Genomic DNA, 13257 nt, shown 5'->3' on the forward strand with positions numbered 1-13257 from the left:
CTGTCACTTCTTCTAGGGTTCCTCTTATTTCTCTTCTCTTCAACTAACGCTCTATACGACGTCGTTTCGTGCTTCTTTCTCTAATTTATCGTCTCTTCCTTCCTCTTACGGTATGATTTTCTTCAACTCACTCTGCATTTATTTATGTAACCAATTAACTATATATAAATACCCCCTTTTCAGTTTTCAGTGTGATTTTATGATAAAAATTTGATTTTTTGCAATAGGAAAAAATTAGGGTTTGTTGGGTATGGAAGGTGGTGAGCAATTGAATGAGGGTGGTTATGGTGGTGAAATTGAAAAAATCAAGTCTCAGGAGCGTGTAAGTGATTCTTTGGATAAGGAGGAGAAAATGGTTGTAGATGAAAAGCTATGCAAAATTCAAAGTGAGAGTTGTGTTGTTCAAGTTGAAGACGAGAAGATAGGAGTTACTACTGTTAAGCATGTGGGATTTGCGGTGGCCGAAACTGTCGTGGTATCGGAGGAAGTGGAAGGGGTGAGTTCAGTTGTGCATGCTGAGAACATGGGTTCCAATGGAAGCCTCGCGGTTAATGGAAGATGTATCCTTTTTTGTTAAATTTAGTAGTAAAAGGTTGTCTTTAAACATGTGTTCTTTGAGTTTTCACTAGTTTGGGGCTTGAAAAAAAGAACCATTTGCAATAAGATTCGTTTAAATTATGCAGTTGTGTGGACAAAGTTAACTTTTTTTAATTGGAATAAGGGAAGTATCGCTTCCATCTTCCATAATATGCACACCTTTGTGAAATCTTTTCAACCAAATTTTAATGCAAGATATGCCAAATGTATATTAGATATTTTAAATATTTGATTGATATTGGTTTTATAACAGTTGTCTCTTAAATGTAATCCATATCATAGAGATTCGATAAAGTTTTACGTTGGTCTTCGATTTCTTAACACGACCTTCACCTTTTATCCGGACATAGAACCGACTATGTATAGCATCAAACACACATAGGCAAATTTATAGATTATTGCTTTGTCATTGAACATGATTTATGATAGAACATTATGTCGCCGTTCGATCCATGTAGCTGAACCCACCTAGTGAGATTAAGGGGATTTAAGGCTAGGTCATTGTTATTGTCTGTGTGAAATGTCTTTTAAACCAAAATCTAATGCAATATATGCCAAATGTGTATGTGTATAAAATATTAAGTTTTTGCTTGATTGTACTTTTAGTCCCTTTATTTATCAGAGCAAGAGTCTATACTTTCAATAAATACAAGTTTTTTCTTCTTTGATTTGTTCTTCTAAAAGTAATATTTCTGGTTCTTCTAAATTAATATTTATGCCATTGATTCTGACGAATATTTGAACAGTTGTATCTCCGTTTTTTATCATATCTCTAGTTTATTCCTTTTCCTTAATATGTCATGCTAGCTGTATCAGGTGCTAAAAGAGCCCGTGTTACTGTTGATGAACATCAGCCTTCAGTTCATTTCATTTATAATTTCCTCACAAGGTTTGTGCCTCTATGGTATTACCCTTTTTATTTGGTGGTTGGAAAAATTATTTAAACTACAACAGGATTCAATCTGTGTCCAAAATAAAAATAATCAAGTTGTATATATTGATATTATTTTTTAAATATTCAAATGCCTGATCTTTCAGTTTAGTTTTGTCAATTGATATTTTAACTTATGTTTACACTTCCCAGAGCTAGTAGACAGAAGCTCGAGGAACTGCTAAAGCAATGGTCAGAATGGCACGAGAAACACGTTCCTTCGTCGAATGTAAGAGCAATTATTTTCTTTTTTGTTAATCTAAGATGATTTCCCTTAATAGAGAGTAATTAAGTAAATATAAAGAATACAATGTTATTACTAGAAAGCATAGATAAAGAAAAGGAATGTGAATATCTTTCTTTAAAAGGATAAGAATTTTAAATGAAGTTGGAGTTTCCCCAATTATGATTGTTGAGCTAAGTCCTGACCTATGATTGAGTTGTTGACTAAGATGCACAAATACAACTATATGCCCACTTATCTCATAAAAAATGTAGAACCATTGGGGTTGCATGTGCTTTTAAATGAAATCAATCTCGAAACTTGTTTTTTGATGAATAGTTTGACTAATCTGTACTCTATGGAACCAAGGTGGCAAAAGCTTTATCACTAAATCAGAAGTTGTTGTACTGATGATTACATGAGATAAGGTCATAAAGGCTTCTGTTGCTTATATTTGGCTTTAAAGTTTAGAATTGGGTTTTGATAGATAACTTAAATGATCTAGCGTACTTCTAATGGCAGGATGCTTACATGTTTGGTGTATTGGCAAGGGAATGAGAGGCAGTTGTGCACCTGTGCTGTAAAAAAAAACAGTTTTTATGCTTTAGTTTTCGGAAAAAATGATAAAAATTGACAGTATCTCTCTGTCCAGGATCCTAATGAAGTGCTGGAATCTGGTGAGGAGACATTTTTTCCTGCTCTAAAAGTTGGCCATGAGAAGACCTCGGCTGTGGTGAGTTTCCTTAGTCTTTTTATTTGAATCTGAAAAACTGCAGGTGGTGAAGCTTTCAATTCCGTGTAGGAAAAATTTCTTTATCACTAGTTCTTTAAGGGTTTGGGTGGCTAGAATTTTTCTTGGATTGACCTATTACTATCATTGTCTTAGTCTGATTTGTCCCAGAGTAAAGGTTTAGTTCTGGTCCTCAACTGCAATTATGCGCAGTTGGTTGTAATAATAAGGTTAAACTAGCCATTTTAGTTTGAAGCCCACACTTGCTGCATTATGTAATAATTACGTCACCCCTTTTTAATATTCTCTGTTTTTTTGAACTCTTTTCAAGTGTAGTATTCGCTCCATCATTTTGTCTTTTTTAATTTTTATTTTGCATTCATGCTACCCTTTTCCAAATGTCCTTTGTTTCTAACTCTTGCCTCATGAGAATCCTTGGGTGGTTCTGGGAAGCATGTCTGTGGTCATAGGTTAATATCTGTAGTCATAGTTACACCAGTAGCCATCATGAGGGTAATAGGCATAATATTGTATTAGCTAATATGTGCATTTATCATCTCAACTTTTGGTTATTCATCTTGCCAAAAATGGAAAAAATATTATTGTTTGCTATGTCAGCTATATTATATTTATTTTTTATTTTTTTATATTGCAGACATTCTGGATGGATAACCAGACAATTAATGATCAGAATAAGGGTTTTGTTCCTTTAAATCATAATTCTGTGCCTCTATATGATCGTGGATATGCTTTGGGATTGACATCAGCTGACGGTCCAAGTAATCTGGATGGGTATACACTGCTACTTTGTATTAATTTATATGAAACTGCGGGTGCACTTAACTTCCAGCTCTAGATGGTTTATGTGATCTTAAGATGTTTGAAATGTAATATTGTATTAAGTATGATCTGTGAAAATACCTCTGTTTTACAAAAATCACTTTGATTGGCCTGCTAGCTTGTTCCTTGGTTGTCCAATATTGTGATGTTGCACTGCATATAAAAACCTTTGCTTGAAAACTCAATAAACACTTGATCCTTGTGGCTAAAGAATTTGGTCTCTTTGGAAGGGATTCAAATTCCTCAATACAATAGGTATACAATATCTGATATCTGTAAGACAACCATTTTGCAGTATCAGTGCTAAATAGGTCCTATTATGTATTAACTATATTTTGTTGGTCACCTGAAAGTTAAGGAAGATGCAGTGTGATTTCTTTTGCAATTGTAAATTCAAATTGCTATTCATAATTTGGGAAGTTATGAGTTTAGGTATGACCAGCGAGTTTAGGTTCTAGGGACACATAGATGTTTAATGAAGCCTTGATATTGGTGTGGCAATTTGCAGCAGATTGCAATTGGTAGAAAGTGATGTGGCCCCAATATGGAGTGTGATTTAGCGGTTGGATTTGTTAGTTAAGCAGTCTATGGTTCTAGGCTTCTAGCTTTGTGGAATAGTATTCTATTTCCATTTTCTGTAAGAGGATAAGATCATGGAAGGACATATTGTCAGTCTCAGTTGGATTTAGGCTTACATAAGCACAATGGTGAAACAATTTATCATTTCCTTATTCATTGTCCTGTTGCTACAACCATTTTGGCATCTGCACTTTGTGTTTTTGTTCTGCAGTGGATTCTGCCTAAAGATGTCAAGGAGCTGCTTTTCTTTCACGTTGAGCAAAAGATTGGGAATGGCATAAAAATAAAGTCATCAAAAGCAGTTCCAGGTTGATTCCTATTTACACTTGGTTAGAGAAAAATAGGAAAAAAATGGTTCTCAGATTTTAGAGCTTCAATTTTGGGATTAAGGGAACATCTCTGTATTCTTTATTGTGGAATTGGATTTCATAGACCTTTTTACTTTGCTTTCACTTCTGATACGCTTTTTTCCTTTTTACCATCTTGAAGTAATATTCATTTTGCATTCAGTTCTGGTGGTATGTTACTAATTCTTGATGAATCATTCAATCACTTATTTAAAAGATAGCCCCACTAATTTGTGCAATTTCTATTTATTTATTGTGAAAATATATTGTTAGCTTCCATAACAATATTGTGCCACCTGTAATCTTTTTTAAAAATCATTGTAGGGGTCTGGAGATCATTGACGAAGCTGCTCGGTGTTTCAACTGTGGTTCATACAGTCATTCTTTGAGAGAGTGTACAAAGCCTCGTGATAATGCTGCTATCAATAATGCTCGCAACCAACTCAAGTCCCGACGGAACCAGAATGGTTCTTCCCGCAATCCAACTCGTTACTATCAGAATTCTCCAACTGGAAAGTATGCTGGTTTGAGACCAGGTGCTCTTGATGATGTAACACGGAAACTCTTGAGCTTGGGGGTAAGAATTGTTATTCAAAATGCTGTTTTGATGTTTTAAGTTTCGTAATACATTTTCTACTTGTTAGATGACTTTGATCTATAACTCTATTTTTTTGGGATTGAGAAACTAGTTTCATTGGAAAGACATGAGCGAAAATTCAGCAAGAGTAGAATAGGATATCCTCCAGTGTAGGAAAAACAAAAGATAATCAAGAAAAAATCAGCTTTGCTGCAAAGCTGCTAATCTCTGCTTATCTTATATAAAACAACTCCTTGAAACAGCCCTGAGCAGAACATTAGCGAGAAGCCATGAAGACAGGCTGCAATTCTCGTAAAAGGTTTAGGGTCAAATGTGCACCCGTAACGAACCGAGTGTTGAACTCCAACCAAATAGACCAAAGGATTGAAAAAACCGTGCACTTCCACAAACTATTACCTCCTTATTATCAAACCTTTATATTATTAAACTTTGCTCCAGTAGAGGATGCATGTAGTGTTCAGTTGCTCACCAAGAAATCCTAATTTTTTTTCCCTAAATAAAGTATCTACCTACAAAGCAATAAATTTGGTTTACTGTTTGCGTGAGAACATCCCATAACACGAGTGGAAAAGCTGAGCAGGGGCTAGATATCTGCAACTAGTCATTTGTATCAATCCTGTTAAGTATTGCTGGAGTTGACCTTAGAGGAACCTTCGTATTTTTAGCCAAAACAAGGGAAACAGAAAGGAATAACCAATGAGGATTCAAAACATCCCAGCCCTTACATCAGCCCCTTTACCCCTTGAGAATTATATGCGCTACTTGCAGCCAGTCTCCACAGTGCCAAAGCACCACATTGGAGCCATATGAATCAACTGCAATCACTTAATGTAAATTAAATGCAAACCAACATTCGAAAATTGCAAAGAACCAATCATAACACAACCACAAAGCTGGATGCCTGGATATTAAATTCCGAATCTAACATAAACTCGTCATAAACTCACCATCATACACAAACAATGTCCTGCATACTAAAGGCAGTTCTTCTAAGTTCTAACACTATTTTCAGTTTAGATAGCCCAGTACTGTGCTCACATTATCTTCAAAACATCCCATATGCATCTTATTGGGTTGCATCCTTGTTGAAATAAGCAAGGATGCTTGTCTTTCCAAACAGGCTGAGTTGCTTCCAATGTGCAAAATTTCAGCTTGTACTTAACCTCTCAATGATACTACTTTCTGGCAGAAATTTTTTTGCAATCATTGCAAGAAAGCCACCAGCCATCATGATGAGATTATTAAACCTTGTTTCACACTTGCACCCCATTGTCCACCAGAATCTTAAGCTACTCCTCTAATACATAGTTAGCATGAGAAGGTGGAGAGAATTGAGGAGAGGAAAATTCAAATAGGCTTACTAAAGAATTGAAAATTAAGTGTCATTCTTCACTCTCAACCTAGGCGCTCTATTTAAACTAGAGACCTTGACAACCAAATGATCCTTCTACCCCTTTTTTCTTGATTCACAACAAACCACTCTCTTAACCATTTAGACTTGGCTTAAAACTTTATATTCAGTAATCCTCAACAATACCTATGCATGTATGTGTGTGTACATAATACTCATTAACAAAGTGTTGTATTCAATTTTGCATAAGATAAAGATAATCATTTGGTTTTCCCACCGTATCCTTTTATGGCTGTATATGAACTTGATTCTTCTAGTTACAAAACCTCTAAACTGTAAAGTGGCTCTATATTTATTAGGACATGAATGTTGGAATAAATTTATGTAAAGAATGTGTTGGGTGTAACAATTTATCAACTCCTTGTTAAACTGATTGTGTCTAAATAATAACAATGAAGGAGCTTAATTTCTGAGATTTGTGGTAGATCTTTTCAGTCTATGAAATTAGCAATTGTTTTATGCAGGAGCTTGATCCACCTCCATGGCTTAAAAGAATGCGAGAAATCGGATACCCACCTGGTTATGTAGGTAAAATGCATTTCTTTGACCTCACTTATATCAGTCTTGGAAGGATTATGTTGCAATATTTTATTTATTGATCTTATTGTATAAGCGTTGATGGTATGCCAGTAATGAAAAAATAAAACACTTAGTATTAGAATCATAATGCTAAGCTGGTTCATTAACACTTGCAAGATAAAAAACATGTAACGTTTTAGGCACAAGGGAAGTTTTAATGGGTGTCTGAACTCTCAAGTATAATTACGTAACATCTGATACTATTTTTTTCACTTCTAAGAATGGTTGTCGAAGTCAAGTGTACGAAGAATCTTTTAAGTGCATTCTATTTTTTTCAAAAATATTTTAAGTAGTGCTTTGAATTACTTTCCCTTTGACATAAGTTTCCATCTTGTGTTCTTCGTAGTGTAAAGGCTTCTAATTGTTATTTATGTTTATTGCGATTACGCAAAAGTTTCCATTGACAAAATTTCAAAAAGTATTCTAATCTATTGTTGTTGCTTGTGTCCTTGTAAACTTAATGAACCTGTACTGTTATTATTATACATACATATATATATATATTTATTTTCTTTCTTATTTCTATATATTTTTGGTTGCTATTTATCATATATGTATAGATCCTTCTTTTCTTATATGGGATATCAAAGTAGTTTATGTCATGCATAGTCAATGTATTGGGATATCATAATGTTCCCCCCTTACGTTTTGGAATTTAGATGTGGATGATGAGGATCAGCCTTCCGGCATCACAATATACGCCGATAAGGAGATTGCAGAACCTAAGGATGGAGAAATTATGGGAATAAAAAAATTGAAACCAAAATGGAAAATGACTGTTGAATTTCCTGGAATTAATGCTCCTATTCCAGAAAACGCTGATGAAAGATTGTGGACTGCTGGGGCTGCACCATCGACTGATGACATTTCAAATATTTCAAGAAACTTGCCGCAGCACAGACCAAATCATACTACAGATTATGGCAGCAGAGGACATTTTCGCGAGCAAAGACTGCCAGGGGATTTCAGGGATGACGCTCCTCCAGGGGATCAAGGATTTAGTTCACCCAGGTTTAGTTTTCATCCTATGTATGACGGACATGATTCTGTACCAAGAAGTTCTTCGATGTCAAGATTCCAATCGGAATGGAGTAGGAGAAGTCCTGTGCATGATGAAGAACCCCGGCATCCTAGTTCCTTCCATTCTCTATATTACTCATCGTCATCAGAGAGGCTCCTCTTCCCCATGGACCAAGACTCAGGTAGATTTGGAAACTGGTCTTCTGGAAGCCTGTATGACAGATACCGAGATCGTCCATTCCAAAATAGGGACATGTTAGACGACTGGCATTATCGGAGTTGGAGGTGAGTGAGCATCAACCGGAATATATTACTAGGTTTTGAAGTTTCATTTATATGATTCATAGGTGGAAATCATTTGCTATTTTATTTTTAGTAGGGACAATTGTACAAAGTTTTGGTGAAGTTGGAAGGTTTTGCCATTTCTGATAGCTTTGTGGACACAACTTTATTTGTTACTGTGGGGTTCATAACTGAAAAGATCATCTCATTACTTTTAATTTCTTGTACAATGGATTATCTGCTGTACTCATGTTGTGTTATTTTTATAGAATATTTATTGGACAACCGAGGTTGAGTCTTGCCGCAACCGTAAGGTTGCTTGTCTTGTGACCTAGTGATTATTAATTTAAGTCGGGGAAACAGTCTCGTACACTGACTAGTGGAGATCTACTTTAACGTATGTTTAAAATCTTTGCCATATGTTCTTTTTTGGTTGATCAGACTGGTCGGACTGGAGGTCCGAGCAAGGATTCTTCGCTTATATTTGAGTTGAGGTTGACTTGCTTTTCAGGTACCTCCCGAGTGAAGAATCCTTGCCTGAACCTCCAATTCGACCAATCCGATCAACCACAAAAGAACACCATATAATGAATCACAGTTGTGAATTTGCCATTTTAACTCCAGACATAAGAATCTTATGGTTGTGAATTATCACTGTATTGTGACTTTTGGTAATATCACATGTTCTATAATTTGTTGCTTTATGTATGACTATGGTTGTCAAGAAAATTAATTTAAATGCACGTTTAATGTATTATAATTTACATTTAGTTTTCCCAAGTTTAAAACTGCTAGACAAAGGTTTCTAAACTAACATGTGGGTTTGAAAAACAAAGTTTGTCTGCTTAAAGTATTATGAATTGGTTGCTTCTATGAATTTGCTAAATTGAAACAATTAATAAAAAGCATTAAGAATGTGGGTCGGCAGACACAAAATGTCTCTCAACACGCTAATATATAATAAATGGAACGAGCTTTTCTCACATATGACAGAATATATATACATTTACATATTTAATGTTCAACATTTTCTCTCTCGCGTGTCGCCCATTTTACCCGCCTAATAAGTGTGTGCAGACCGGCTAAATAAATTTTGCCCAAAGGTACTTCAAACCAAACTTGCATATTACTAGAATCAATTAATTAAATAATTGAAGATAAAAAAATATATACACTGATTATAAATTTTATACACTGATTATGTCATCACCATTTATATATTTAATTCATCATCAAATAAATAGATAATGGTAGATATATAATAACCCTGAATAAATTTTTATAGTTAATTACATACATATTACGGTGATAATTGAATAGAATTGGAATTGCATTATTATAACATCGATTTTCTTAGTCAAAGAAACCATTTTGTTCCACTTTGTCTCTGTAGATGGCGTCTCCACCGGTGGTTGGGTTTCCGATCTTGAAGACAGTGAGAGTATTTGGTGTTATCATAACTCTTCTTCTTCTCATTTGGGTATTCCATTTCAGAGGTGGCATTGCTCTTTTTTCTGATAACAAAGATCTCATCTTTAATGTAATTAATCTAACTTTACTTTCATTTTTTTTTCAAAGTTCTGTTTTTTATTCATGGGTATGTGTTTTTTTTTTCTGAATTTGTATTTTCATCTCTTGTGGGTATGTGATGGAAACTTTTGTTTGTGTGATTCTGAATTTACCATTTTTTTTATTACTTTAGCTTCAAATTTTTATGTATATTTTCTTTAGGAGTAACCACCAAGTTCCTCTATGGAAATATATTGTTAATCAATTTAGCCCCTAGAAAATAAAATATGTAAATAAAATCCCAATTTTGTCCTATAATTTAAAAAAAAATGGTCAAAATAGTATATCTTAGCAATTATTTTGTTATGAAAAATTGAAAATTACTAATTTGAGCATCATTTGAGAATTGAGATTTTGAGAATCAAGTTAGGATTTGTCATGATTTTTCATTTCTCAGACTAAACTGTGGTTTATTTACTTCTTCCTTGATTATTTGAAGTTTTGCATTTTCAACATTATGTGAAAAAGATGCATTTGACCTACTTGTGTGAGTTTTATTTATACCTTTTTCATGTAGGTCCATCCATTGTTAATGGTGATTGGGCTTGTTCTAATTAATGGTGAAGGTAATTTTTTTCTTTCTGTTTTAGTGAATATATAAAATTTATTATGTGCATATCAGAATCTCTCTGAAACTCTTCATTGCACTTGAGAGAGTTTTTCTTAGATCTCAATAACTATATAGTGAAAGGTGGAATGAAAAATTGAATTGTTTGGGTTATGATAGAGAAGAGAAATGAAAAATCACATTTGGCCTTTGGTTTATAGTGTTGATACTTGTCAATTCACCCTTGGTCAATTCCGATACGCCCTTTGTTTTGAAGGTGAATTGCTTTCTATTTCTTTAGGCTTGTAGTTAACCTTTGTAAAGGCGGCCCAATGCACGAGGCTCCCGCTAAGTGGGGTATGGAGAGGATATATGTACGCAGTCTTATCCTGCAAATGGTGAGGTTGTTCTAGGATTTGAAGGTTACATGAGATTGTTCTAGGAACAATAAATTAAGTGAAAATAAGATTTTATACTTGTTTTATCTTAATTCCTGAGTCTTTTGTGAAAGATTTCTTAGACACCTGTTTCTTAAATCCAAACTCTGAAGTAAAAATACGAAAACTAGATCAATATGAATTGGTCTAAGATTTTGTACTTGCTTTATCTTTGTGTGTTTTTCATGAAATACTACTCAGGTGCCTACTTATTCTTGAACAAATATTTAAAAGCTAGATCAATAAGAATTGGTCATTGTTGTTGTTGTTACCGTAGCTTGCAGCAATTCTAAATGGCACGATATAATACTTACTGACTGAGTCGCGACCCTATATCTTTTCATTTTTCTTTAGTACTATCATGTTCGTTGTCATATAGCAATGGCATTTTCAACTTAGATTAAACAGTAGCATGTTATAGGCTATACCCTATATCATATGCTTGTTGTGCTGAGTGTTTTATTTTCATGGAAGTATGAGAGTCCTACTTTGTGTCTATAAAACATTCCTGTGAGTCCGTGACACCTGAAAATGGAAAACGGAAAATGGACAAAAAATCTGCTTCCGATAATTTTCTCAGAAGTCAAAATCCCTTGAACTAGTTTATTCTCCACTAACCCAAAACGAAACAGAAGCAAAACTAGAATGAAGATAATTGGTCCTTACAGCAATGAACTAGCTGCTATTTCCAAAATAGTCATAACAGCTTTTTCCGAAAATATATCTTACCAACTCAAACCAACTTGTCTTAGATTTCATACAATGTTCTTCTTCCTATCCTTTCATTTTTCTTTAGTACTGTCATGTTAGTAGGATTAAGTACTAACTTCTTTAATCATTTCCTATTGCATTGTGCAGGGATGCTTGCATATAAGACAATATCCGGAACCAAAAACTTCAAAAAAACAGTTCATCTTACATTACAGTTTCTTTCTCTGATTCTAAGCTTAATCGGTTTATGGGCTGCATGGAAGTTTCATGTTGATAAGGGCATCGACAATTTCTACAGCTTGCATTCATGGTTGGGCCTTGCTTGCCTTTTCCTCTTCTCCATCCAGGTATCTTCATTGTTTTTCTTACAATTTTGGTTAAATTCATCCTTTAGTCCTATAGTTTCACTGCTTTCTAAATAGGGCATTATAGTTTAGAGTTTATAAAATTTCGAGTTTATCACTTTGCCCGAAAATGTAAAAATCTAAATTAGTACTCGAAGATCGAAAATGAGAGTCAAAATAGTACTCGAGTTCACCCTCTAACTTAATTAGAACTCGTGATGTCATGATCACAAAGCAACAACCTTATCGTTGCGTCAAGTTCACCCTCTAACTTAATTATTCTTAAAAAAAGTAAGGGCGTAATTTGAAAATTTAAAAACATAGGGACTTATTATAAGGACTAAAAGATAAATTTTACCTGCACTTTTATAGCTTGTTATATTCTACTTTCGAAATTCGATTCCATGTGCCTTGACTTGTTGGTATAATGTTTATCAGTGGGGTGCTGGGTTTGCAACATTTTGGTATCCAGGAGGCTCAAGAAATAGTAGAGCTTCCTTAATGCCATGGCATGTCTTCTTCGGTATCTATATTTACGCCTTTTCTATAGCTACAGCTGCTACTGGTCTTCTAGAGAAGGCCACATTCCTTCAATCCAACAATATCATTTCGCGCTATTCCAACGAAGCACTGCTGGTCAATTCGATCGGCATTCTCATTGTCATTTTAGGCGGCTTTGTCATACTTGGCCTCGTTACACGATCTAACGATTTAACAGTATTGGCAAAGCAGATGCCGTGAGAGGAAGCGAGTAACTGTATACTGATCTATATGAATTCGAAATCTGCGGAATGTGAACATTTGTATCCTCTCTAATACAGGTTACATGGATGTATGAACAAACTCATTAGAGGTATATACAGGTTTTATTTCTTCTTTTCCTTTCAACCAATGAATCATTGTATGCTTTGTGCATTGAAAAGGCTTGTGCTATTAACATTTTGAAATGGTTGTGTTAGCTGAAAACATTTACATTTAACCTTCCTATGCGTAATATCTGGTTCTACATGGTTTGCCACTTTTTACATTATTATTATTATAAGACATTTTATAAGGAGCCTGGTACGCTCTACATCGGCTAAATGATAGAACCATGTAACTACGTTTCAGAACCTAAGTTCGTTGACCCCATGACTCCATTCCACCAAGGTCACATTGAGCTATGGCATGTTAGTTCCATGATGGCTTAGAGCATAATCTTCCACCACTCCATGTTAACAAGAGCATAATCCCACACAATTCAGAACATAAGACAAATTGGAACCTTAAGTTTGGAAAACTAACTCTAGGTTTGCCATCACATGATCATTCACACCACTATTTGAGTATTTGTATTGGTCTAGTAGTGAGTAACAAAAAAGCCCAATGGAGTTGTTAGGCTTGCCTACATTTGAAATAATCCAATTATGAAAAGTAACATTTTATGTAAGTATAAAGGGTATTGAACATGTTCCCCAAATTAACTTAGTTTAAGTTGTGATATGAAGTGTGATTATTTAAGTTCAAACTTTG

General features: G+C 34.5%; 2 protein-coding genes across 5 annotated transcripts; both read left to right on the forward strand.

Annotated features, from left to right (window-relative positions):
* On the forward strand, positions 1–8422 carry LOC109354822. Of its 4 annotated transcripts, XM_019597571.1 has the most exons (10): positions 1–110; positions 228–560; positions 1405–1486; positions 1682–1757; positions 2404–2484; positions 3137–3273; positions 4572–4824; positions 6721–6784; positions 7495–8186; positions 8227–8422. In XM_019597571.1, exons 2-9 carry the CDS (start codon positions 251–253, stop codon positions 8142–8144), a joined length of 1653 nt encoding a protein of 550 aa, XP_019453116.1. In that variant the 5' UTR covers positions 1–110; positions 228–250; the 3' UTR covers positions 8145–8186; positions 8227–8422. The 4 variants fall into 4 exon arrangements, with proteins under 4 accessions (XP_019453116.1, XP_019453115.1, XP_019453113.1 ...); XM_019597570.1 differs by having other exon boundaries at positions 191–560; positions 7495–8422; XM_019597568.1 differs by having other exon boundaries at positions 7495–8422.
* On the forward strand, positions 9489–12660 carry LOC109353329 (probable transmembrane ascorbate ferrireductase 2). Its single transcript, XM_019595557.1, has 4 exons — positions 9489–9677; positions 10224–10272; positions 11549–11748; positions 12184–12660. Exons 1-4 carry the CDS (start codon positions 9531–9533, stop codon positions 12484–12486), a joined length of 699 nt encoding a protein of 232 aa, XP_019451102.1. The 5' UTR covers positions 9489–9530; the 3' UTR covers positions 12487–12660.

The sequence above is a fragment of the Lupinus angustifolius genome, chromosome LG08, assembly GCF_001865875.1.
Source record: "Lupinus angustifolius cultivar Tanjil chromosome LG08, LupAngTanjil_v1.0, whole genome shotgun sequence".
Lineage (NCBI taxonomy): Eukaryota > Viridiplantae > Streptophyta > Magnoliopsida > Fabales > Fabaceae > Lupinus > Lupinus angustifolius.

Bases quoted from the DNA above. Each gene is read 5' to 3' on its own strand.
- LOC109354822 (XM_019597570.1), top strand. From the start codon at position 251: ATGGAAGGTGGTGAGCAATTGAATGAGGGTGGTTATGGTGGTGAAATT. The intron at 561-1,404 runs GTATCCTTTTTT...ATGTCATGCTAG, and splicing joins CCTCGCGGTTAATGGAAGAT to CTGTATCAGGTGCTAAAAGA. The intron at 2,485-3,136 runs GTGAGTTTCCTT...TTTATATTGCAG, and splicing joins ATGAGAAGACCTCGGCTGTG to ACATTCTGGATGGATAACCA.
- LOC109353329 (XM_019595557.1), top strand. From the start codon at position 9,531: ATGGCGTCTCCACCGGTGGTTGGGTTTCCGATCTTGAAGACAGTGAGA. The intron at 9,678-10,223 runs GTAATTAATCTA...TTTTTCATGTAG, and splicing joins ACAAAGATCTCATCTTTAAT to GTCCATCCATTGTTAATGGT. The intron at 10,273-11,548 runs GTAATTTTTTTC...TGCATTGTGCAG, and splicing joins TGTTCTAATTAATGGTGAAG to GGATGCTTGCATATAAGACA.